The sequence below is a fragment of the Halichoeres trimaculatus genome, unplaced genomic scaffold (genome assembly GCF_033239565.1).
Source record: "Halichoeres trimaculatus isolate MK-OKI-2021-1 unplaced genomic scaffold, fHalTri1.1 fHalTri1_scaffold_9, whole genome shotgun sequence".
NCBI lineage: Eukaryota > Metazoa > Chordata > Actinopteri > Labriformes > Labridae > Halichoeres > Halichoeres trimaculatus.
This window is the reverse complement of record NW_027437188.1, coordinates 34,222,025-34,246,816: the sequence shown is the minus strand read 5'-3', so window position 1 is coordinate 34,246,816 and position 24,792 is coordinate 34,222,025. Positions and strand designations below refer to the sequence as shown.

The following is a 24,792-nucleotide window of genomic DNA, read 5'->3' as shown; positions in this document are numbered from 1 at the left end:
AATGGAAAACTTAAAGTATTTAATTACAGGAAATTCAAAGAAAAAGTAAAAAAGTGTGGGCAGAATGGAGAATTTGATGGAAAATAGGGATGTTAACAGAGTGAAATTTAAAAAAAGAAAGCAATTACTATGATGATTAATAACATGACGCCTCAGCTAAATATAAACAAAGTAACTTCATTTTTAAAACAAATAGAGTAACACGTAATAGTGGTAAAGCTCGTGTGTTGTGAGTAAATCGAAAAGGGTCAAATAAATATTAAATATATCTTCTGTTTGTAGCATCTATATGGGAGAAAAAAAAGTGTTTAGATCAGTGACTGAGAAACTTCTGAGAAACTTTCAGCGTCTGTTCCTCAGTGATTCTCAGCCAATCAGAGAGCAGCTGCAGTGACACGGCTCAGCCAGCAGGTGGTGCTGTGACGCTGCTCTGTGCAGTTCATGTCTACAGTCAGTCTGAGCTTTAACCAAACCAAACAGTTGAACTTAGTTTAATAATGAGAGTTGTTAAAAGTTAGGTTTGTATGACTTATAATCAAACAGCTGCTCTCAGACGGTTTAGGATTCTTCAACACTCATGGTTTGATTTGAAGGCATTACGAAAAATCTTCCTCCACCAAAAAACTGCTATAAAAACAAAACAGATAAATACTTAAAAATCATCAAGTATTTAACTATCTTTTATCATTTTGAACTTTTAAATGCTCATTTGTAGTTTTTTGTAGTTTTTCATAGTTTTTTTCTTTTTAGTATTGAGAAATGTGTCTCTTTAAAAAATGTGGTTATAATGGGACAAGTTGAGACATTAATTTCATGTTTATTTAAATCTGATTTAAAAAACAAAAACAAATAGATAAAAAAAACTAAGGCCTCCAACATTTTTCAGATAAAGGAATAACTGTTTTTTTGTTGGGTTTTTTTTTTTCAATAAAAACAATGCTATCATGTAATGAAAGCAGCATTCAAAGAGTAAAAATATATATATTTTTGAATAAATATGTAGTTTCTTTCAATAAAGACTGAAATTGATTGAAAGATCTGATAAAATGATAATAATAATAATAAATAAAAAAGAAAGAAAAAAAACATCTCTTCTGTTTTTATAGCAGTTTGTAGTTGAGGACACTTTTGTCTTCTAATGTCCTCAAAGGGTCTTAAATTTGCCACCAGTGTATTTTTGACCTTAGGAAAAAAGAAAATCTAAAATTTGAATTTTAAGTTTTACTTGAAAAAAAAAAAGAACTCCTTAAAAGTATCATTCTACATGGAGTCACACAATAAAAATGACAGCCAAAAATTAAGCAAAAAATGACCCAAAAGGACAAAAATGTCCCTGATTACCGCTGAGGGTCAGAGATCCTGTGACGACTTTGGAGGTGGTCTAAAATAGTCTTACTTCTATGTATTTAACTGTTGTTAATCCAGGATTCAAAATCAACAAAAAATGTTTTCAATGTTTTTTTTTTAATCTTTGATTTTTTTTCCTTAAGTTACGGACGTTTCCTCTCTATATGAGCACTCCACAGCAAACAGGATGAGATTCATGTCAGAATGAATCAATCTGTGTTTGATGTGTTTAACTCCATGAATCATGTGTTCATTTCAACGATGTAAATCATACACTTGATGAGCTTTTGAGCCCGGCATACAGGTGGTTTGGGGCCATAGCTGGTCTGTAGCAGCACTCCCTTTAAACCCTTCCTTCCCCAGCCATAGGGGCGGGGCTTATATTGGAGTGGGCGTGGTCATCAGGCAGAGCAGCCATCAGTCAGTGAGCAGGGATCAGATGAGAGCGAGCGGAGGGGACAGTCAGAGCTGCTGTCTCTTGGCCATGGCCTGTCTGATGGCCGCCTGGTCTGTCCACAACCCCACCGTCACCAACTCCATCATCATGGTGAGTACAGGACAGGTGGGGGGGACACACAGGGGACAGACAGGGGGACAGACAGGGACTGAGACGGACCCTCTCTGAACTTTGCTCCTCTGTCTAACTTCTGTCAGACTCTGCAGGATCTGAGCTGGTCCGTTTCATGAGGGACTGAGGGTCTGAGTCAGACTGCACCTCTGATTTAAAGTGAGGAGCATCAGACTCAGAAACAAAGCATGCTGGGAAATCTGATGATTTTATATTTGGATTTATGCATTTAATCATTTGAAGACAAAGACCTGCAGACTTCAGACTCTCAGGGTTCTGTTAGAATCTGAGGGGTCAACCTAGGTTCAGGTTTGAGGTGAACCCTTTGTGGTCAGTGGTTGTACAGGGAGCTTGGATCAGGTCTTTAAACCCGAGGAAGGATCATAAGAAGAGTCCCACAGCAGCCACAGCCCGGTCTGGGAGGGATTACCTGGGCCCGCTCAGGTTCAGCAGCAGCTGGTTCTTGATTCTGTTAAAGGATTTCTGTGGACCAGGTTTTTCTTTAGTGTGGCCTGAATTCTGCCAGCGTCTGTCAGAGTCCAGCTCTCCATCCTGCTCCAGACCTCCCCCTGAGACTCTGATAGATCCATGAGACTCTCAGCACAGGGACCAGTCCACGTCCTCAGGACAGCAGACTCCACAGACAGAGGCTGAAATAAGGGATCTCTAAACGCCAGGGTAACGGCAACAGGGATTATTATGGGCTGTAAATCATGTAGAGACGCTACAGGGGAATAAGAGGGAATCTCTAAAGTGTGTCTCTCAGGTGTGTCTCTGGTATGTCCCTAAGGTGTGTCCTTTAGTTCTGTCCCTCAGCTGTGTCCACCACATGTGTCCCCCAGGTGTATCTTTAAGGTGTACCCCTCAGGTTTGTCCTTTTGGTAAGTCTCCCGGTAACAGGTGCACCCTTAGATGTGCCCCCCAGGTGTTTCTGTTAGACTTGTCCCTAAGGTGTGTCCTTTAAGTGTGTCTTTTTAGGTGTGTCTCCCAGGTGTGTCACTAAGGCGTGTCCTTTAATTGTGTCCCTCAGGTGTTTCTGTAGACCTGTTCCTCAGTTGTGTCTTTGAGGTGTGTCCTTTAAGTGTGTCCCAATGAGTGTCCCTCAGGTGCGCCCTTAAATGTGTCCCTCAGATGTGTCTGTCAGATGTATCCCTAAGGTGTGTCCTTTAATTGTGTCTCTCAGGCGTTTCTGTAGACCTGTCCCTCAGTTCTGTCTTTAAGGTGTGTCTTTTAAGTATGTCCCTTAGGTAATAAAGAACTGTTAAAGAAGAAAGAAAGAAACACTTAAGTGTGTCCCTTAGGTGTGTCCTTCAGCTGTCTTCCAGGTGTGTCCCTATGAGTGTCCCTATGAGTGTCCCTCAAGTGCGCCCTTAAATGTGTCCCTCAGATGTGGATGTCAGATGTATCCCTAAGGTGTGTCCTTTAATTGTGTCCCTCAAGTGTTTCTGTAGACTTGTCCCTCAGTTGTGTCTTTAAGGTGTGTCTTTTAAGTATGTCCCTTAGGTGTGTCCTTCAGGTGTCTTCAAGGTGTGCCCCTATGAGTGTCCCTCAGGTCACCCTTAAATGTGTCCCTCAGATGTATCCCTCAGGTGTGTCCCTCAGGTGCACCCTCAAATGTGTCCCTAAGGTGTGTGTCTTTTAGGTGTTTCTGTTTGACTTGTCCTTTAGGTGTGTCCCTCAGGTGTGTCTCCCTCAGGAGCCTCGTTAGTCCAGCTGTCAGTCGTGATGTCACTGATTGCATCGAACTTTCTCTAAATGAACTCTGAGACATAAGTCAGAGCGATCAGATCCATGAAGACAGAAACGTGTTTGACAGTCTGACTCATGTCCTGCCTGTTACCGTGGAGGAGGATAGATATTCTGCAGACAGCCAGCAGGGGGAGCTCTGAGTGACTGGGCTTCACCATCATGTTATTATGGGCTTAGTATCATTTCACTTTCCGTCCTTAGAACACTAACGGGCCCCCAGACCTCATGTTGGACCCCCGGACAGTGTGTGTTTGTATGGATGAGGTGGTCAGCAAGCGGCGGACGGGCAGCCAGCAAACGCCGCTGCTGCAGGGACACCTGAAGAAGGTGGACAACAACCTGACAGAGGCCCAGAGGTTCTCCTCGTTACCCCGACGACCGGCCGTCAACATCGAGTTCAACGAGGTCTCGTACTCTATCAGAGACGGCCCCTGGTGGAGGAGGAAAGGTACTGACACACAACAAGCACACAAACTACACCTGAGCTGAGTCACCAATCAGAGGTGACGGTCTACATCACAGAGAGATCACATGACCAGGTCCAGTCCATGACTCATCAATTCACCTGTTACCATGAAACCTTTATCTGACCTGACATCCCACAGAAACACGCTGTTTCTGGACTGTTCTCAAACAAAATGACCCTGTTTCTCCAGCTGCAGGGCTCTGAGGGTCTAGTCCACTGATGGTCTGATTCTCTGGGGGTCCGATCAACGGAAAACACAATGTCTGAATCACAAAGTACACAAAGGGTTAATTGCTCCACAAATGGCTTTGCAGAGCTTCTGTAGTGGGGGGTGGGCTGTGGGGCCCCCTGGTGTTGGAGCACTTGGTATAACAGGACCGACACGTCCTCTCTCCTCTGAGGGGGTAGATTTCAAAAAGTGTGGAGACGTGAGTCTGCAGAGAGCTGAGATCAGCTGACCTGAGGATCAGAGACGTTCAGCAGGTCACTGTCAGTCAAAGAACTCCAGTAAGCTGCAGGTCACTGTCAGGCAGGCCTGGGAACAGGTCCTCAGTCTGTCAGCAGGCAGACCAGGAGACCCAGGATGAGCCTGTGAGGAAACATCAGCCTGTGAGTCAGCCAGAGGAGCAGAAGACACCAGGAAGTACCAGAGTTTATGCAACAGTTTATTATTGTCAGACACTGATTTAGGATGCTGTGTGTGTGTGTGTGTGTGTGTGTGTGTGTGTGTGTGTGTGTGTGTGTGTGTGTGTGTGTGTGTGTGTGTGTGTGTGTGTGTGTGTGTGTGTGTGTGTTGGATTATGAGACTGTAATCTGTTAATCTCAGAGTCTGATGCTGTAAATAGCTGCAGGTCAGATTACAAGCTGCTGCGTCGCTCGCAGCCGAGAAAATCAAAGAGGTAAACAGAGGCGCCGCAGTTTCTGCTCTGTGCCTGTCAGTCTGAACGCAGGGCACACTGATCCCACAGGCTGAGGGGGCCACACTGCCTGTCAGTCTAAACGCAGGGCACACTGATCCCACAGGCTGAGGGGGGCACACTGCCTGTCAGTCTAAACGCAGGGCACACTGATCCCACAGGCTGAAGAAACAAAAACATGCAGACACCAGTTTCCTTCAGTTGTTCTGTAATAAATCCAGGACCTGTATGTGTGTGTGTGTGTGTGTGTGTGTGTGTGTGTGTGTGTGTGTGTGTCAGAGCACAAAGCCTCAGCCAGCTGCTGTTTTGTGTTGTTAAGTCTGTAATGAGATGCTGTCAGAAGCTTTAACAGCTCACCTTTCTAAGAACTCTGTGTTCTGCTCCCTGAACCCCAGTTTCACTCAAACCTGCTCAGGTGGGACCAACACCCCTCCCCTCCTCTTGTATCCTCCCCCTTTCCGCCTTCCCATCTCCTCCTCCTGCTCCTCGGATAGAAGAAGGGTGTGAGGTGAAGGCCTGTGATCAGAGAAAGTAAAAAGGGACGAAGGACGGGTCAGACCTGGTGCCTTCTGGTATCATCATCATCACTAAAGGCTCCTGAGCTTACCTGACAGTCCAAACTGAGGGCTAAAAACAGACCTGATCCGGATGTAAAGGTTGATCCTGACCAGGCTCTGAGTCAGCACTCAGACACCGACTCTGGGTTTCCCCACCAACACCAACACCAACACTAAATTTATCACATCATAGATTCCCTCAAGTCCCATCCAACCCTTCAAAACATACGTATGTTTTTGCAGTGTAGTGCTCATATTTTTAAGTACAGTGTGTTTTTTAAAGTATTCAGTCATCTTTTACAGTGTAGTGTGAACTTGAATGCAGTGTAGCATGTATGGTTTGCAGTATTGTGTATCTTTTTACAGGACAGTGATTTTTTATAGTGCAGTGTGTGTACAGTAAGTGAAGTGTGTATATTTTTCAGTACAGTGTGTTTATTTTGGTGCAGTGTGTTTTCCCATGGAGGAGGTAACTGTCGGTCAGGGCAGATTACATCAGATTAAATCTGATAATCTTGTTAAACAGCATTCAGCCACAATCAGCAGGTAAACACTGCAGAGGTTACTGCAGGTTGATGTGATCGTTATCATCATCATCATCATCATCATCATCATCATCATCATCATCATCATCATCGTCACATTTTACAGATGAGCTGTTATTGATCTGATAAAATCAATTATAACTAAATCTCTAACTTGCTGGGTTTGGTTAGTTCAGTTTGTGAGTTACTTAGAAAGTTAAGACAGATTTGTTAATCTATTGGGATGGTTGGTTAGTTTGTATGTTAATTGGCTGGTTGATTGGTTGGTTGGTTACTTTGTTTGCAAATTGGTTAGTTTGTTGGTTAGTTTTCTGGCTAGTTAAACTTTGTTGGTTAGTGTGTTAGTGACTTGGTGGGTTGATTTGTTGGTTGGTTTGTTGGTTAGATTGTTCGTTGGTTTATTGTTTAGTTGGTTAGTTGGTTGAGTAGTCTGTTGGTTAGTTAGGAAGCTTGTCAGTAAATTGGATGGTTAGTTTGTTGGTAAATTGGTTGGTTAGTCTGTTGGTTATTTGCTGGTTAAATATGTGGCAAGTTTTTTGGTGAGTAGTTGGTTGGTTGGTTGGTTAGTCTGTTGGTTATTTGCTGGTTAGATGTGTGGTCGGTTGGTTGATTGGTTGGTTGATTGGTTGGTTAGTTTGTTGGCAAATTGGCTAGTTTGATGGCTAGTTAACCTTTGTTGTTTAGTGTGTAAGTAACTTGGTGGGATGATTTGTTGGTTAGATTGTTGGTTGGTTTATTGGTTGGTTGGCTGAGTAGTTTGTTGGTTAATTGGTGAGTTTGTCAGTTAATTGGATGGTTACTTTGTTGGTAAATTGATTGGTTAGTCTGTTGGTTATTTGCTGGTTAGATATGCGGTTGGTTGGTTGGTTGGTTGGTTGGTTGGTTGGTTGGTTGGTTGGCTGAGTAGTTGGTTAGTGATTTGGTTGGTTAGTTGGTAAATCATTTTGCTGGTTAGTTTTTGTTAGTTGGCTTATTATTTTGTTATTAAGTTGTAATAGTTAGGGTTAGGGTTAACCCTTACTCTAGCTCTACTGTATAATTATAGTTTAGTTGCATTTATTTAGTTGATTAGTTGGCAATTTTTATTATTTATTTATTTATTTATTTATTTATTTTTCTGGGGGTGTTAATTAGTTGGTTGGTTAGTTAGTGTGTTGGTTATTGATGCAGCCAGCTGTTGGAAATCAAACCATAAACCTGGGTTGATTTTGAATGTGTTGCTCACAAGAGGTTTAGAAGATGCTAAGAAGGGGTTTCAGAGGGTTCAGATGGGGTCAGGGGACTCGGGATGATGATGTGGACTTGGTTTGTAGAGCCAGGATCTAAATGTTGAGATTCTCACTCAGTCTGAGCTTAGACCACCTAAAAGAAACCCTTGCAGGGTAAAAAAAAATCTCAGGATCTGTGCTGTGAGTTTCCTGAGAGAGTTTGGGGTGGGAGGGTGAAACCAAACCACGCGCCACCGGAGCACAAAGAGCGTCCCTCAGAGCCGCTGGGAACTTGTTCACTCTTTGTTGCTGCTCTGTCTCAGGTTTCAAGACTCTGCTCAAAGGGATCTCTGGGAAGTTCACCAGCGGGAACCTGGTGGCCATCATGGGGCCCTCAGGAGCCGGGAAGTCCACGCTGATGAACATCCTGGCCGGGTACAGGTAGGTCCAATCCTGCTCAGGACTGGAGGAGAGTCTTAAAGACAGTAGCTGAAATGAAAAGTCTAAAATAGACAGTAGCTCAATGAGGAGTAACCAGTATGTGTGTGTGTGTGTGTGTGTGTGTGTGTGTGTGTGTGTGTGTGTGTGTGTGTGTGTGTGTGTGTGTGTGTGTTCAGGGAGACGGGTATGAAGGGGGAGATCCTGATCAACAGTCAGCCCAGAGACCTGCGCTCCTTCAGGAAGGTTTCCTGTTACATCATGCAGGACGACATGCTGCTGCCTCACCTCACCGTGCAGGAGGCCATGATGGTGCACAAACACACACACACACATACACACTCAGTAGAGAAAAAAAGGTCTCAGACTCTGTGACTCTTGGTTTTGGTCTCTGCAGGTCTCAGCCAACCTGAAGCTGCAGGAGAAGGAGGAGGCTCGCAGGGAAATGGTGAGCCCTAAGTCCACACTACTTCCTGTTATAGATCCATCTCTGAGCTTAAACAGCTGTGTGTGTGTGTGTGTGTGTGTGTGTGTGTGTGTGTGTGTGTGTGTGTGTGTGTGTGTGTGTGTGTGTGTGTGTCTTCAGGTCCGGGAGATCCTGATGGCTTTGGGGTTGCTGGACTGTGCTAAAACCAGGACGTCCCACCTGTCAGGGGGTCAGAGGAAGAGGCTGGCAATTGCTCTGGAGCTGGTCAATAACCCACCTGTCATGTTCTTCGATGAGCCCACCAGGTGAGGACCTATGAGAAGACTTCTATGATTCTCGCTTAGGAAGAAGATTCAGAGACATCAAGCTGTGTCAGAGTCTCTGTGTCTTAATGGATGTATTTGTTTGTGTGTGTGTGTGTGTTTGGCGTGTGTGTGTGTCAGTGGTCTGGACAGCTCGTCTTGTTTCCAGGTGGTCTCTCTGCTGAAGGCCTTGGCTCAGGGAGGTCGAACCGTCATCTGCACCATCCACCAACCCAGCGCCAAACTGTTCGAGCTCTTCGATAAGGTGAGAGACACCATGAGGACGTCTTTTCAGGTCACAAAGTCTGAAAGTCCATCATGGTTGTTGTGTTTTTAGTCTTTACTCTGTCCCTCTGGTACAACTTTAGCAACTTTACATGATTGGGTTAATCTCTGTGGGTGTGTGATCAAACTGGTCCGAGCACACTTCAACCCTTAAGTCCAGTTCCTTTGGCTAGTGTGACTTGACGTATTAAATTTGAGGTATGATTGCGGTGCCCACTCCTCTCAACAATCGTTTACACAAAGGGGGGATGTTAGAGGGCTGTGTTGGACCAAAACGACTCAAAGTGAGCCACTAAGTCTCTGAAGTGTTCTCTCCCAGTCGTCCTCAGACGAGCTTCCATCAGAGTCTCCAATCCTTCTGGTTCTCCATACATCCTGCCAGCTCCTGCATCCTTCTTAGCGACGTCCACATACGTTAGCATGGGAAGTCCTCGGGATTGATGCCCACATGTTAGTTGATGTCTGTGGCAGTGGCCGGCCAGCCTCATCCTCCTAGCTGCTACCTTCTCACTGAGCCTCGGCGGTTGCCCGCAAAGGTCTTTATTGGAAATGTGGATGTTCTGGTTCACATTCAGACCAGCTTGAAGCATTCTGGTGTGGCACCCATGCAGGGATTTTTGCAGGGTGGGTGTCAGGGTCCAGCTTTCACAGCCATACAGGAGGACAGACTCTACAGGGGCATGGAGTAGATTCAGCTTTATGTGTCAGGCAGATTTGAGCACCACGCTCTTGACGTACCGTTCAGGGCCCTCCATGCTAGTGCCTTCCTGATTCGTTGCCGTCTGATGTTGTAAAACGCAGATGGTCCATGTGTATGTTATAGGTCATTACCTCAGTCTTCTTTGCGTTTAGTCTGAGGCCAACCTTAGCGCATTCCACCTCCACTCTGTTCGGGAGTTCCTGTGCCTGCTCCATGGGGTCAGATATCAGGCAGATGTCGTCTGCATAGTCTAGGTCTGCCAGGGCTACAGCAGGGCTACAGCAGGGCTTCTGCTGGACCTCCTTGGTGTAATCGTGAAGCCAAGCTCCTGCTCCTGCCTGTTGATGGCTGTCCTGAGTTAAGATAAAGAGGAAAGGGGCAAGAATGTCTCCCTGCTGTACCCCTGCAAGGATTTAGAACTCCTTGCTGATGCTATCTGGGGAAGTGTTAGCATATTCTTTACCATGGCGTATGTGGGCCGTGTGTGGTTTCAAGTCTGGTTCATTGGAGTAGTGTGGCTGAGGGCTGTACTAGCCAGCGGGGGAACAGCGCTGCAGAGAATGAACTCATGCTAAAGTAAAAGTGACCGCACCCTAAGGCCCCTTGCTGCACAAACCTCCTTCACTCTGAGGGGCTGTGACACGACAACGGCTTTAGGGTGGAACGCAGCCGTCCTAAAACGCAAATTTTTGAAAACGGCCTCCAGAGTGGGATTTTTCTGAAACCGTCCCGACACCGTTGCCATGTAAATGGTAAAAGCCGGCGTTTTCAGTGGAAACGCTGACGTCACAGTCTGCCTCGCGCGCACGCATACAACAGGACAACAGTACCGTTGGTACGATCGTCACGAACTACTGTGTTGTGCTTGTGCTGCTCAATCTGCTGTATCTGCTGACTGTCTTTCAACAAAATCTGCATCTGTCGCTCCACTTTTTGACTTGGTATTCCTCAATACAACAGATGATCGGCTCAACTCTACTTCAGTGGAGATCCCACATAAGCGGCTTCTGGACATGACAGTTATAGCACCACCTATAGGCCGGGGGTGCTCACTACAGCGTTTTCAGTCCATCAGCGTTTCCGTGTAAACACAGATTTTTTTCACTGCGTTTTAGCGTTTTCAGATGAAACGTCGTGTAAACGGGGCCTGATTGGCAAGCCCTCTGACCTTGGTGTTTGAGGCCCCAACCCTCCAACGCGGTCAGGAGATTTTTTTGTGATGTCATCATTTCAGCCGGTCTCCTGAAGGTCTGGTGCCGATGTGGTGAAGACAAGGAGTAGACCTGGTTTTAGAAAAAGTGTTGTGATCAGTTCACAGACAGGTTCCTGTGAATCTGTGGAGATTTGAACTCGAAGAGTCATTTCTCTGGTTTGAGTCTCTTTGAGTTGCTTTTAAGTCCCATCACACCAAATCTAACCACCTTTTTGTGTGTGTGTGTGTGTGTGTGTGTGTGTGTGTGTGTGTGTGTGTGTGTGTGTGTGTGTGTGTGTGTGTGTGTGTGTGTGTGTGTGTGTCAGCTCTATGTCCTCAGTCAGGGTCAGTGTATCTACAGAGGGAAGGTCTCCAGTCTAGTCCCGTACTTGAGAGACCTTGGACTCAACTGCCCCACCTACCACAACCCTGCAGACTTTGGTAAGAAACTCCTACACAGCCCAGCACAGTGTGTGTGTGGTCAAGAATCCTCCTCCTCTGTTGCCTGACCCTCTCCCGGACCCTTGGAGGAATGCTCTGACCTCTCCGTGACACTTTCTGTTCAAGACCAGTTTCAAGAGACTGTTTGATGTTGCAGCACCACCATCTAGTGGCCGTTTGTGGAAGTGAATGCCCTGATCAGTGTGTGTGTGTTTGTGTGTTTGTGTGTGTGTCCAGTGATGGAGGTGGCGTCTGGAGAGTACGGGGATCAGATGGTCCGGCTGGTGAAGGCTGTTCAGGACAGGAAGTGTGACGCCGAGCATCAGACGGAGCTGAACGGAGACACCAACCTCCACCCGTTCCTGTGGCAGCGCACAGAGGAGGTGTGAAAGATGTGCAACACCCTGCAACACAACACACACACACTTCTAGTGTAACAGAGCAGACACACACACACAGCGGAGATGTTTCCTGACAGAGTGTTGGTGATGTTTCGCTTTCAACAATTGAAATCTTTATTTCTTTACTTTGTGTGTGTGTGTGTGTGTGTGTGTGCGTGTGTGTGTCAGGAGAGCTCCTCCTCCTCGTCTGAAGGCTGTCACAGTTTCTCGGCGAGCTGTATGACTCAGTTCTTCATCCTGTTCAGACGAACCTTCCTCAGCATCCTCAGAGACTCAGTGAGAAAAACACACACACACACTCCCTAACACACAGAAAATTACACCAAGCCCCAGAGTAACAAGTGTGTGATGTGTTTGGTCGGACAGGTGCTGACTCACCTGAGGATCTCGTCCCACATCGGGATCGGCGTTCTGATTGGTCTGCTGTACCTCGGCATCGGGAACGAGGCCAAGAAGGTCCTCAGCAACTCAGGCTTCCTCTTCTTCTCCATGCTGTTCCTCATGTTTGCCGCGCTCATGCCCACTGTGCTCACCTGTGAGTCTCACACACACACACACACACACACACACACACACACACACACACACACACACACACACACACACACACACACCCGGAGCGTTGTGTATTTAATTATCCCATATTTTGATCATCTGTTGTTACATCACAAACTAAAGATAATTTAGATTTTAATCGAGGTGTGTGTGTGTGTGTGTGTGTGTGTGTGTGTGTGTGTGTGTGTGTGTGTGTGTTGCAGTTCCCTTGGAGATGGGCGTATTTCTGAGGGAACACCTGAACTACTGGTACAGTCTGAAGGCCTACTACCTGGCTAAAACCATGGCTGACGTCCCCTTCCAGGTAACGTGTCACACCTGCTCATCAAACAGCTGTTTCCTGCCTGTCCTTTCAGAATAAAAGTCTTATTAATGACTCTGTCTGAAGCGGACTGTGTAAAGGTCCCTCTATGAAACTGATCCCTGTATCTCAGAGCGGGTACCTGCAGACTCTCCCAGGTCTGGTGGACTGGTTCGAAGGTGTCTGTCAGGTGTCAGGTGTTTGACCCGTACCTGGTCTCTGTGTCTGCCGTGTACAGGTGGTGTTCCCCGTGGTTTACTGCAGCATCGTGTACTGGATGACGGCTCAGCCTCCAGACGCCGGGCGGTTCTTCCTCTTCCTGTCTCTGGGCGTGCTGACCTCTCTGGTGGCCCAGAGTCTGGGTCTGCTGATCGGAGCGGCGTCCACCTCGTTACAGGTGGCGACGTTCGTGGGTCCGGTCACAGCCATCCCGGTGCTGCTGTTCTCAGGGTTCTTTGTGAGTTTCGACACCATCCCCTGGTACCTGCAGTGGATGTCCTACATCTCCTACGTCAGGTGGGCTAAAGGAAACTTCAGGCTTTAAAGGGACAGTCCGTCTATCTGAGTTACAGAAGTCTGATCCACTGTGCTGTGTTTCAGGTACGGCTTCGAGGGGGTCATCCTGTCCATCTACGGTCTGGACCGGGAGGATCTGCACTGTGACGAGGACGATACATGTCACTTCCAGAAGTCTGAGGCCATCTTGAAGGAGCTGGACATGCTGGACGCCAAACTCTACCTGGACTTCATCGTCCTCGCCATCTTCTTCTTCTCTCTGAGGCTCATTGCTTACTTCGTCCTCCGCTACAAGATCAGTGCCGAGAGGTAGACCAGGACCAGAACCAGAGGGGATCTGAGCGGCAGCTTCCAGCTTTTAGGACCAAAGCCTTAGGCCAAAGTTAGCATGTAGCAGTGGAGTTTGTCTTCATGTGGACTGGGAGTCGACTTTGGCTGGCTGTTAAAAACTGAGAGCCAGAAGAGACGCTGAGACCAGACGAGATTTGGACAAACTTTAAACGTCTCTGAGGAGAAGAGGACACATCCTACAGGGACAGGAGCTGGACTCCTGAGTCCTGAAGGTTTACCTGTGCCACAACCTGAAACAAACTGGAGGACAGCTGAGTGACCTTGGAGCCTCTGAGGTCTGAGAGGAGGGGGCGGAGTCTGCACGCTCTGATTCACACATGTATGTTACGTTAGCTAAACTCTGAGGACACTGTAACAAAAACTGTTCACCAATAAAGTTAATCACGACACGCTGACTAAACTTTATTGATTATCCCCCAGGAGAGATCCCTGTTCTTGATTAACTGATGTGTATTTGAAAATCTGTAGTGCTGTTGTTGATTGTACTCTGGCGCCCCCTTCAGCCTCTTTACAGGATTTTATCATTTCTCTTTCAGCCTCTGTCTGAAACACTTTATTTTAGCTGCTGTCTCTTTAAGGCTCCACAAACCCCCTTCTCTCTGATTGGTCAGCCCTCTGGAGGCCTTTCAGGGGTAGAGCTATGAGAAGACCTTTCAACATGTCATGAGATCCTCCATCATTCCAGCAAGTCTCATAAAGGATCGTGAGGAGGTCCCACGACTATAGGGTCACTCTTGAAGCTGAAACACGTCTCCATCTCTATCTTTACTCTGCAGTCGTCAAAAGCCCAACAAGCGCTTTTTGGAACATCTCTGCATCAGTGCTTATCTCTTCAAGTGCCACTGAAAATCTTGGGGTGTCAAACCAAAACCAAAAGCTTGCGCCCCCTGCGCTGTGCCACGAAATTAGAGCCCACAGTGTTAGACAGACATGGGGATGTTCAAGGCTTTTATTTGACTTGCAACACAGCTGCTCATTTTCTCTGCTGCTCTTCACAATATTATCTGTATTCATTTCTTCTTCTTCTGAACCTACGGAGTCTCTTTGTCCCTGAACACAGAACATGCTTACAGATCTTCCTGATCTTGGACAGCTGCAGGCCATACATGATGGGGTTCAGTGCCGGCTGGATGAGGAGGAAATAAAGAGACATGATGATGCGCAGCATGGACGTTATAGGAACAATTCAAATTTCAATCATTTCACAAAAATTAGAGGTTTTATTTTGTAAACAGCTGCAAAGAAAACTTATTTTAGTCAAAGTTCAAAAAAATATTAATAACTAACAAAAACATTTCAAAAGGTTCCTGGTTTTTATTGTTCATACAGTCCTATCACAAACATGAATAATAATTTACCACATTCTTTTCTGTGTTTATCTAAACTATAGCAGACTATTTGAAGGAATATGTTCACTGTATGACTTCTTAACAAGTTTGAAAATGACTTTAAACAGTTTTTAACACAGTGTAGACTCAGGTTGTTTGGGGGGCTGTCTCTCTCTCTCTCTCTCTCTGTCTCTTTAAACCTTTTTGTTTCAGTAAAGTTAATTAACAGATTTAATCATTAATGTTTTAAACTCATTGGCTGTAAAGTTTCAGAGCATTTGACTGATCTTTCAAGACCCACAGAATATTTTCTTTTATGTAAACACTAGAACTACCTAAGAAAAGTACACTTCTTTTTCATGTCTTTTCTTTTTTCTATAAAAAAAAAGATAGAAAATAAGTACTTTTCCAAATTGCACTCGTCCCAGGCGCTCCATCCATTGATCCTCTCCATGACTTCCATCGTCTTCCCCCACAACTGCAACACTCTTCCTCTATGATCTGACACGACATATTCTCTGTTTGAGTGTAAGCTGCCTGTACTTTTCTGACATGCAACTTAATCTCTCCTCCAAAGAAAGCACAGCTGTCACCTACAATAGTTTACATGCCTGATATTGTTGACCAGCTGAGCCAGACCCCGACTTTCCCCCACTGACAAACAATATTGACTTAGGATGTTATCAGCGCTCTCTTCTTCAACACCTACAGAGTCTCTTTGTCCCTGGACAGGACACCAGGACACAGAACATGCTTACATATCTTCCTGATCTTGGACAGCTGCAGGCCATACATGATGGGGTTCAGGGCCGGCTGGATGAGGAGGAAATAAAGAGACATGATGATGCGCAGCATGCTGGGCATGCTAGCCGTATCAAACCTGGCCTGAAGGATTTCAAACATACAGCCGAAAGAAAAGTTGATGAGGGAGGCCAGGTGAGGGGCGCAGGTACTGACCGCTTTTCTTCTGGTCTGTGTGGAGCCAGAAAAACACACCTGGAGGATTTTACTGTATGAATACACGATAGGAAGCAGAGGGACCAGGATGGTGAGGATAGTGCCAAAGACTCCATAAATGTTGTTGACTTTAGTGTCCGAACAGGCCAACTTCACCACCAGATAGTTGTGACAGTACAGACTGTGGATGACGTTCCCACAGAGGGGCAGAGTTACGCTCAGAGACAGAGTTATTGAGAACTTTATGAAGGAGTAAACCCAGATCACACACACACAGATCACTGCCTTATTAAAGGTCATGAGGGTGTTATACTGCAGAGGATGACAGATGGCCAGGTACCGGTCGTAGGACATGATGGCTAAGTTACAGAACTCCACTTTTGCGTATGTGTACAGACAGAAGATCTGCAGGAAGCAGAAAGGAACAGAGACAGTGTGGACGTCAGAGAGCAGCTGGACCAGGAGCAGAGGGAACAGCCCGGTGCTGCCGTACACCTCAGAAACAAACAGGCTGCACAGGAACACATACATGGGCTCATGGAGGCTCCTGTGCACACAGATCACCGCCACGAGAAACATGTTGAGAACTATGATAGTGAGGTACAACAACGCAGTCAGAGAGAAGAACAAGTACTTCAGGTTTCCGACATCCACATAGGTGCTGAGCACAAAGTGATACACAGAGGAGTTCATCATCGTTCCTCTGGAGGTCCAAGGTCAGTTTGAAACTGTTCTTACAGTTTTAACCCATAATGAATCAAAGTTTCAGCCACAGTGGTCAGGCAGCAACGGACGTCTCTTCATGTTTGATGAGCTCCACGCTTGAAGCCCTGCAGGAGGGAGGAGGAAAACTGAGCAGGCATTTATCCTGGTCCTGAGAGAAATCTGAAACCATGAAACAGTTACAGACACAAACACTCACCCACCAGGAGAGACGGGTTCCTGCAGCCACCAGCATGAGCAGCGGACAGAGATCCTGCTTTATACCCACTGTGACGAAACATCCCGCCCCTCACCCACCCCTCAGCGTCTCAGGGGATAACCCCAGTCATCTGAAGCTTCTCTCTCTGACTTTATCTTTTTTAAGCTGTTTTTTAAGTGTTCCTAACACACAAGCCTCTACATCATGTGATCCTGATGAAGACCATCAGAGCAAAGTTTTCTGACGACAAACATAAAGCTGATCATGATGAACATCTTTGCGTTACAGCTGGACCATGACGTTAAACAGAGGTTGAGCCTACTTTCCCTTACACACACCACCTTATGTCCTCTGTAGGCACAGTACTCAGAAAACAGTTGGGCCTCGCCTTCACTTCTCTCTACAACCCAGACCGTAAGTGCGACTGCTGTCGAAAAGATGATAAAAATCAATTTTGGTGCTTTGCAAATTATTTACTGGTAATAATTCAAGTGAATTGTTTCCATCCCAAGTCCTCAGCTCGTCCTAATACAGCTGAGAACTGTCGAGAATCAAACCAGAGGTTTCTAAAAGAGCCTTGGCTAACAGGAAGGATGTCTTTGGGGCTGAAAGGCTCCATGATGTACCCAGGTCTAGTAGATGTTCCTAGGTCTACTGAATGTACCAGGTCTGGAGGATGTACCTGGGTCTAGTGGATGTGCCCAGGTTGACTGGCTGTGCATGGGTCTAAGTAGATGTTCCTGGGTCTACTGAATGTACCAGGTCTAGAGGATGTACCCAGGTCAACTGACTGTGCCCTGGTTTACTAGATATGCCAAGGTCTACTGGATGTACCCAGGTTTACGGGATGTACTTTGGTCTACCGGATTTTGGTTGCTAAGACAAGGGGCAAAGGTTCAAAAGGCAATGTCAAGACCTCCACTGAAGAAAACTTATCATGTGAAAGTGCTGGAAAGGGTGACAGGATACACGAGTTACGTCCATGCATATCGATGCACCGTTGCATGCCTCACATTATTCTCAAGACTGGTTGGCATCTCAGAGGGTTAAAGGTCCCATATTATGCAAAAATCACATTTTGTGGGCTTCCCAGCCCACAAAATGTGATTTGTAATGACAAAACCTGTACTTAGTAGAGCTTGTGAATGTAAAATCCTGACCTAAAACTAGCTGTTTGGATTTTGGGGATTTGCCGACATCAGCGATTCCCTTTTTTTGACCAATCAGGAGCAAGTCTGACCTGATTGGTCCACCGGAGCAGATACCCCCGAACCCCCTCCCTGCCCACTCCCCTCCCCACTGCTGGAGAATGCTGAAGTTGGAGAGCCATCACTGCTCTGTTTTTGGCTGTAAACAGCCACATAGTTCCATGCACAAGCTTCCCATCTCAGAAGAAGACAGACTAAGTGTCTAGAGTTCATTTATGAGAGAAATGTTCCAGCTACACTCAGTAAAACTGTGCATGTGTGTTCTAGTCACTTCATGGCCGACTGCTTTTCCAACTTTGGACAGTCCAACAGAGGGCTAGCCAATAGACTGGTCCTGAATCCAGGCGCATTACCAACCAACCATCCACCCACAAACCTGGGACCCTGGAAATGTGAGCATTTTAAATGCTGTGTGCTGTGGAGCAGATGGAAGAGCTTTTCCTCAGTGTCCCCCTGTCTTTGTGTTAGCTTCAGGATGCTAACTTTAGCTGCAGTTAGCCTGTTGTTTTAGCCTGTAATGTTACGGTAAACGTGCTTCATTGTTTTCTAAACATTGTGTACTCGGAGCTCGTGGCGCCGCTCTCAGTGACGCTGAAGAGCGGGGCGGTATCAGCGGTGGCTCATTTACATATGAAGGCCACGCCCACTAAATCAGAGCGTTCTGAACAGAGGGGCTATGAGAGCCTGGAAACAATGCTGCTGTGCTTGATTTATTGGCTTTTTGGACCAAGACATGTTACTACCATTTCATGAAGACATCAATGATCCATATTAAACTGCAGAAAAGGAGCAGAATACGGGACCTTTAAGGGTGATCACCTCAAGAACTGGCCTGCCTGCTCACCTGGTCTCAACATGACTGAGAGCTTGTGGTCACTCACAAAGACGATGATGTGCAGAGATCTCAAAGATCCACTCACAGACCCTCATTTATCAGATCTAGGTGTAGAAACGAGCTTCCCGCTGCTCTTGATTTGGTAAAAGAAGAGTGAAATGTGAGTTAAATTCTTGGCATAATATCTAATTCAACTATCTAAGTATTAACCTGTGAACCTCTGTTAGTCTGTCTAAATATGCTCTGCACTCATCTGATCTAATAATTCTTCAGACAGATTTTCCTCGCTGTACCACACTCCTACTCTGACATGAAACTTGTGTACATGATTTCAGACCTGGCATAAGATTTGAGCGTACCCTCCGCCCACGTTCAGATTAAGTCATCATATACCAAATTGAATCAAAGGTCAAATTGGACGTTATAGAAACAATTCAAATTTCAAATATTTCAAATATTTATTTTGTAAACAGCTGCAAATAAAACTTAAATGAGTCGAAGTTCTAAAAAATATTAACAATCATCAACAAAAACATTTCAAAAGGTTCCTGTTTTTTATGGTTCATACAGTCCTATAACCAACATGAATAATAATTTACCACATTCATTTCTGCGTTTATCTAAATTAAAGCCAGCAGATCTTTGAACAGAGTATTATTGACTATTTGAAGGAATATGTTCACTGTATGACTTCTTAACAAGTTTGAAAATGACTTTAAACAGTTTTTAACTTATTATATAAAAGTTTAATGTGTAATAGTTTTTAACTCAGTGTGGACTCAGGTTGTTTGGGGGGCTCTCTCTCTCTCTCTCTCTTTAAACCTTTTTGTTTCAGTAAAGTTAATGAACAGATATTATCATTAATGTTTTTAACTCATTGGCTGTAAAGTTTCAGAGCATTTTGACTGATCTTTCAAGACCCATAGAATATCTTGTTTTATATAAACACTAGAACTACCTAAGAAGAGTAGACACTCCTTTTTCATGTCTTTTTCTGTTTTCTATTTAAAAAAAAAAAACACTATTCCAAATTGCACTCGTCCCAGGCGCTCCATCCATTGATCCTTTCCATGACCTCCATCGTCTTTCTTCACAACTGCAACACTCTTCCTCTATGATCTGCCGCAACATATTCTCTGTTTGAGTGTAAGCTGCCTGTTCTTTTCTGACATGCAACTTGATCTCTCCTCCAAAGAAAGCACCGCTGTCACCTACAGTAGTTTACCAGCCTGGTATTGATAGACCAGCTGAGCCAGACCCCATCTTCCCCCAATGAAAAACAATATTGACTTAGGATGTTATCAGCGCTCTCTTCTTCAACACCTACAAAGTCTCTTTGTCCTTAGACAAGACACCAGGACACAGAACATGCTTACATATCTTCCTGATCTTGGACAGCTGCAGGCCATACATGATGGGGTTCAGGGCCGGCTGGATGAGGAGGAAATAAAGAGACATGATGATGCGCAGCATGCTGGGCATGCTAGCCGTATCAAACCTGGCCTGAAGGATTTCAAACATACAGCCGAAAGAAAAGTTGATGAGGGAGGCCAGGTGAGGAGCGCAGGTACTGACTGCTTTTCTTCTGGTCTGTGTGGAGCCAGAAAAACACACCTGGAGGATTTTACAGTATGAATACACAATGGGAAGCAGAGAAACCATGACTGTGAGGATAGTGCCAAAGACTCCATAAATGTTATTGACTTTAGTGTCCGAACAGGCCAACTTCACCACCAGATAGTTGTGACAGTACAGACTGTGGATGACGTTCCCACAGAGGGGCAGAGTTACACTCAGAGACAGAGAAATTAAGAATTTAGTCAAAGAGAAAACCCAGATCACACACACACAGATCACCGCCTTATTAAAGGTCATGAGGGTGTTATACTGCAGAGGATGACAAATGGCCAGGTACCGGTCGTAGGACATGATGGCTAAGTTACAAAACTCAGCCTGAGCGTATGTAAACAGACAGAAGATCTGCAGGAAGCAGAAAGAAACAGAGACAGTGTGGACGTCAGAGAGCAGCTGGACCAGGAGCAGAGGGAACAGCCCGGTGCTGCCGTACACCTCAGAGACAAACAGGCTGCACAGGAACACATACATGGGCTCATGGAGGCTCCTGTGCACACAGATCACCGCCACGAGAAACATGTTGAGAACTATGATAGTGAGGTACAACAACGCAGTCAGAGAGAAGAACAAGTACTTCAGGTTTCCTACATCCACATAGGTGCTGAGCACAAAGTGATACACAGTGGAGTTCATCATCGTTCTTCCTGTTGGCAAAGAAAAGTGGTTATCAGAGAACATCAGCACTCATTGAACTCATCATCACCAGTCTGCTGTGAACAAACCGTCACATGGTGCCCCAAAGCAGCGCAAACCTCACCCTTCCTTACTCTGCTAACACAACACACACTAACACACCTAACCAGCTGCAGAGGATCACACAGAGACACACACTTCTCCTCTGCTAACTTGAGGCTTCAGCGTAACCTGGTTTATACCCCACAAGTACACACACACACACACTCACACACACACACACACACACACATGCCTCCCTTAGGTCATATCAAACACAGATTACTGTCTCCGGATCTCTGTCACCAAATCCACGTCACAGATTGTTTTTCTGAAACAAGAAGGATTCAGACAGGCATTTAGATCATTCAGTTATGAACAAGTTATTAAGTAAGAAAACTTTAATTTCTATCACACTTTTCTCAGCTGAAAGTCAGGCAACAGGCAACAGTCAATTACAGGCAGTGCAAACACCTGCCTGAACAGGTGGGTCTTTACCTGGCTTTTAAAAATGTGCACAGAGGCAAGTGTTCGCAAGTTCAAGGGTAGTAAGTTCCCGAGGTTTGGAGCCACAAATTGAAACACTCGGCCTCCTCTGGTTTTCAACCTTGTCCGCGTCACAGCCAGGAGCCCCTGGTCAGAGGACCTCAGTGACCAGCTTGAGGTATAGGGATTGAAAGCTCACGGATAAATATGTGCCTCACCAAAGTGGGCTTTGAATATCCGCACAAAGATTTTGAACTAGTGCTGAACCTGCTCCACACCCTCAAGGAGATCTCCACCCAAGTAGAGTTGAGCTGGTCATCTGGTGAATTGGGGAATACTAAGTTCAAAAGTGGAGCAACAGATGCACATTTTGTTGAAAGACAGTCAGCAGATTCAGCTGATTGAGCTGCACAAGCACAACATGGAGTGTAACGTCATCATTCCACTAAAAACGCCAGCTTACTGTTTATACGGCAACAGTGTCGGCAGCATTTCAGAAAAATCCCACTCTGGAGGCCGTTTTCAAAAGTTTGCATTTTAGGCCGTGTAAACACAAGGCTGAAACGTAAAAAAAACTTTTGCGTCTCACCCTAAAACCGTTGTGGTGTAAACGGCCCCTCAGTCGAGACTCATTCACTTTAACTCATTGGCGCCTCTTGCAGAACAGAGGCAGGTTGGAGAATGGTCTGGCGGAGCTTGTCCATCATTACCAGGCTCGTAAACTAGTGACAAAGTGACCATTGCAGGTGGCAGCAGTCTTTCATATTCATTGTGTCTGGTTTCATTTTGTATTCTCTCCTGTTGTTTCATGTCACTTTACTTGCTGCTGGAATGAGGAAGTGATTCTGCAGTAGCTTGAATGTGATCTGTCTGGCTGTGTGTTCAGTCCAGTCCGTGTCAGGACCTCCAGACAACTGGAGTCACGCGGATCATTTACACAACAAAGGGTTTGGGATGAAACACAAAAGCCGCGTTTCCACCAAGCAGTCCGGTTTGGTTTGTCTCGGTACGGCACGCATTTTACGGCATTTCCACTGACTTATCCCGGGACACATCCCCAAATAACCGAGACGAGCCATCCCACTTTTTGGGACCCTTCTGTATGGGTGCCAGACTGAACCGATCTGCTCTCGGAAGGTGGAGCAACACACTGCAGACTGTTAATTGGTCGGTAGATTCATCAATACTGCATGTCTTCCATCGTTGGTCTTTGTCTACTTAGTCGTGTTTTTCTTCTTCGTTGGATTTATTAGTGGGGTACACTGTGTCGTGCTGCTACGGCGTCGTGCTATTGTTTAACAGGTGTGGCTTTTGGCATTAAGATGTTCAGCCACGTCTGGTGTGTTTTGGCTGTCAGTGCCTGGAGTGGAGGTTTTTGCTAGTTTAGATTTGAGTTGATGTTTAGTTCACTAAGTTTTCCAGCTCAGCTGAGATTTTCTGTGAGTACTTGTTTTTCAGCGCCAGCTCCAAGCTGTGTGTTGGTCTGAGGTGTGTGTGTGTGTGTGTGTAGTGTTGGTCTGAGTTGGTCTGGGGGGAGGTCATTATGGGTGGAGGACCTGCTTCCTGAAAGTAGCAGGTCTGAGGTCTCATTAACAGTAATTAGCTTCAGGGGGATTTAGTGTGAGCTGCAGCTGATGAGGGGGCGCCTCAGGGACACACATGTTTACAATTTACAATTTCACTTAGAAGACGCACATGTTTACAGACTGGGATGACCTTTGACCTCAGGGTGAAGTTAACGAGCTTCAATAATGAAGTTTTGAAGCGAAGACTAAAGATCCAAAGACATTCAGTGTGCTGGGGGCTACAAGAGATCTCCCTGAGATCTCACTGATTCAGAAGTCTCTTACAAGAGATTCCTATTCCATACATTCAACATGTAAGACTTCTAGATGCAGGTTTGTTTTTTTTTTTTTTTGTAAATTAGGAGCTCTTATATAAAAACCTAGCACTACGCTAATGTACAAAGGTAAACTGCACTGATATGCTAACAGTTAGCACACAACAAAAAAACTTCAGTTTTCAAGCAAAATATCAACTTTCATCTTGAACACACAAACAAGTGTAATACTCTCACAAAAGAGATTTATTCTTTTATTCATTCAACATTTCATATAGCTCTTTATCTTCTGCCCTCAGCGAAGGCGGATGCTTTTCTTCTAGCTCCCTCCTCCCTATCTGCCCTGCTTGTTCTTGGTCTGTCCCTGTCTGAACTAGCAGAGCCTCTCTTTGTATCCTATCCAAAACCTACAATAATGGATTTGATCGGCTGGTCTGTCAACGTAACTGATCAAATTTTCTCAGGAAACTGGGCTAAGGGGCGGAACGTTTGCAGCCGGGTATACGATTGACTCCGGGGATATGTGGAGGTACTATGCCTGACGATCCTTTCCGCCGAGGATGTCGGAGATTTCTACATTTTTGGAGTTATGATAACAGGCTTTCTGCTGTTTAAAGCTGGCGGTTTCCTGATTTATTGCAAACTTCAGAAGACGCAGGCTGCAGTTTTGGGAATCAATAACAAGCCCATCACTGAGGGATTGTGCAGGGCTGTCAATACTCAGACTCAAGCGATATGCGAACTTAATCACAGGCAGGATAGGACCGATAACAACTCGGAGAAATTGTCAGCTCGGCTCGTATGTAATGGGCCACCCAATTAGGTCATTTGGATCGCCACAGAGATGACTGGTAAAACTCAAAAGCAGACGGAAAATTTTACAGTCTGCCTGACCCAAACAAATCTTTATCTCTCTTTCGGCTCCTCTATGTCAGCCTTGGTAGGCTGATAGTGCTCTACTCTCCTGGATGGTATGCAGACAGATGCTCTACCCCCTCCCATACCACACCTTACTCCTGTGAACTTGTTTCTGGATCAGAACTCTTCGGGGTCATCTCAACAGCAGACGTGGCCTTATCACCATCAGACGGCAAAAACATTGTTGAGTCTGGGTAGGGATGTAGTCCATGGGCTTACACATACACACAAATGAAGTCACATGGCACACACACAACCTTGGACTCAACGCCTTCTTTGGCTCAGTTACAGCTCAGCTTCAGAGGGTTGATGTGCACGTGCCCGAGTAAGGCTGCGCACGCTCCCCTTCAAGGCTAAGCAATGACACTTGAGCAAGTCTTCGAGTTTTTGTCCGCTGTTATCATGTGCTTTTATGCTGAGGTGTTTTTTTTTTCTTGATCTCAAACTACGCCTCCTGTTGGGAATAGTCTGGAATTGAGTTTTTTTTCCCCCTTTCTTCTCCCAATGTTGTTATTTCATAGTTATTGCAAAGGGGTGCTGGGCAGCTGGCGGCTCCTAGGTTTATCCCTTTCCTGTTCGTTTTCTCATGTCTAAGTTTGTTTTCCTCTATGTCTTGGAAGGGATGTAACTGCTTCTGATTCTGAACGATATAGAGCACTAGCTTGATGCTAAAGTACATTGGAAATTGCATTGATATGCTAGCAGTTAGTACAAAACTTAATCAC

At 45.6% G+C, this 24,792-nt stretch overlaps 3 protein-coding genes across 3 annotated transcripts; 1 reads left to right on the top strand and 2 right to left on the bottom strand.

Moving 5' to 3' along the window:
* The first annotated feature begins 1,831 nt into the window (after nt 1-1,831).
* On the top strand, nt 1,832-13,551 carry abcg1 (ATP-binding cassette, sub-family G (WHITE), member 1). Its single transcript, XM_074679904.1, has 14 exons — nt 1,832-1,894; nt 3,866-4,112; nt 7,681-7,798; nt 7,975-8,107; nt 8,193-8,243; nt 8,382-8,527; nt 8,666-8,789; nt 11,028-11,142; nt 11,380-11,525; nt 11,712-11,819; nt 11,910-12,078; nt 12,302-12,402; nt 12,638-12,915; nt 13,000-13,551. Exons 1-14 carry the CDS (start codon nt 1,832-1,834, stop codon nt 13,226-13,228), a joined length of 2,028 nt encoding a protein of 675 aa, XP_074536005.1. The 3' UTR covers nt 13,229-13,551.
* Nucleotides 13,552-15,299: 1,748 nt separating this feature from the next.
* On the bottom strand, nt 15,300-16,247 carry LOC141797368 (olfactory receptor 11A1-like). The gene has a single exon (XM_074678683.1). The coding sequence runs from the start codon at nt 16,245-16,247 to the stop codon at nt 15,300-15,302; it is 948 nt and encodes a 315-aa protein (XP_074534784.1).
* A 3,592-nt stretch (nt 16,248-19,839) lies between these two features.
* Nucleotides 19,840-20,787, bottom strand: LOC141797367 (olfactory receptor 11A1-like). Its single transcript, XM_074678682.1, has one exon. It carries the CDS (start codon nt 20,785-20,787, stop codon nt 19,840-19,842), a length of 948 nt encoding a protein of 315 aa, XP_074534783.1.
* Nucleotides 20,788-24,792: the final 4,005 nt, after the last annotated feature.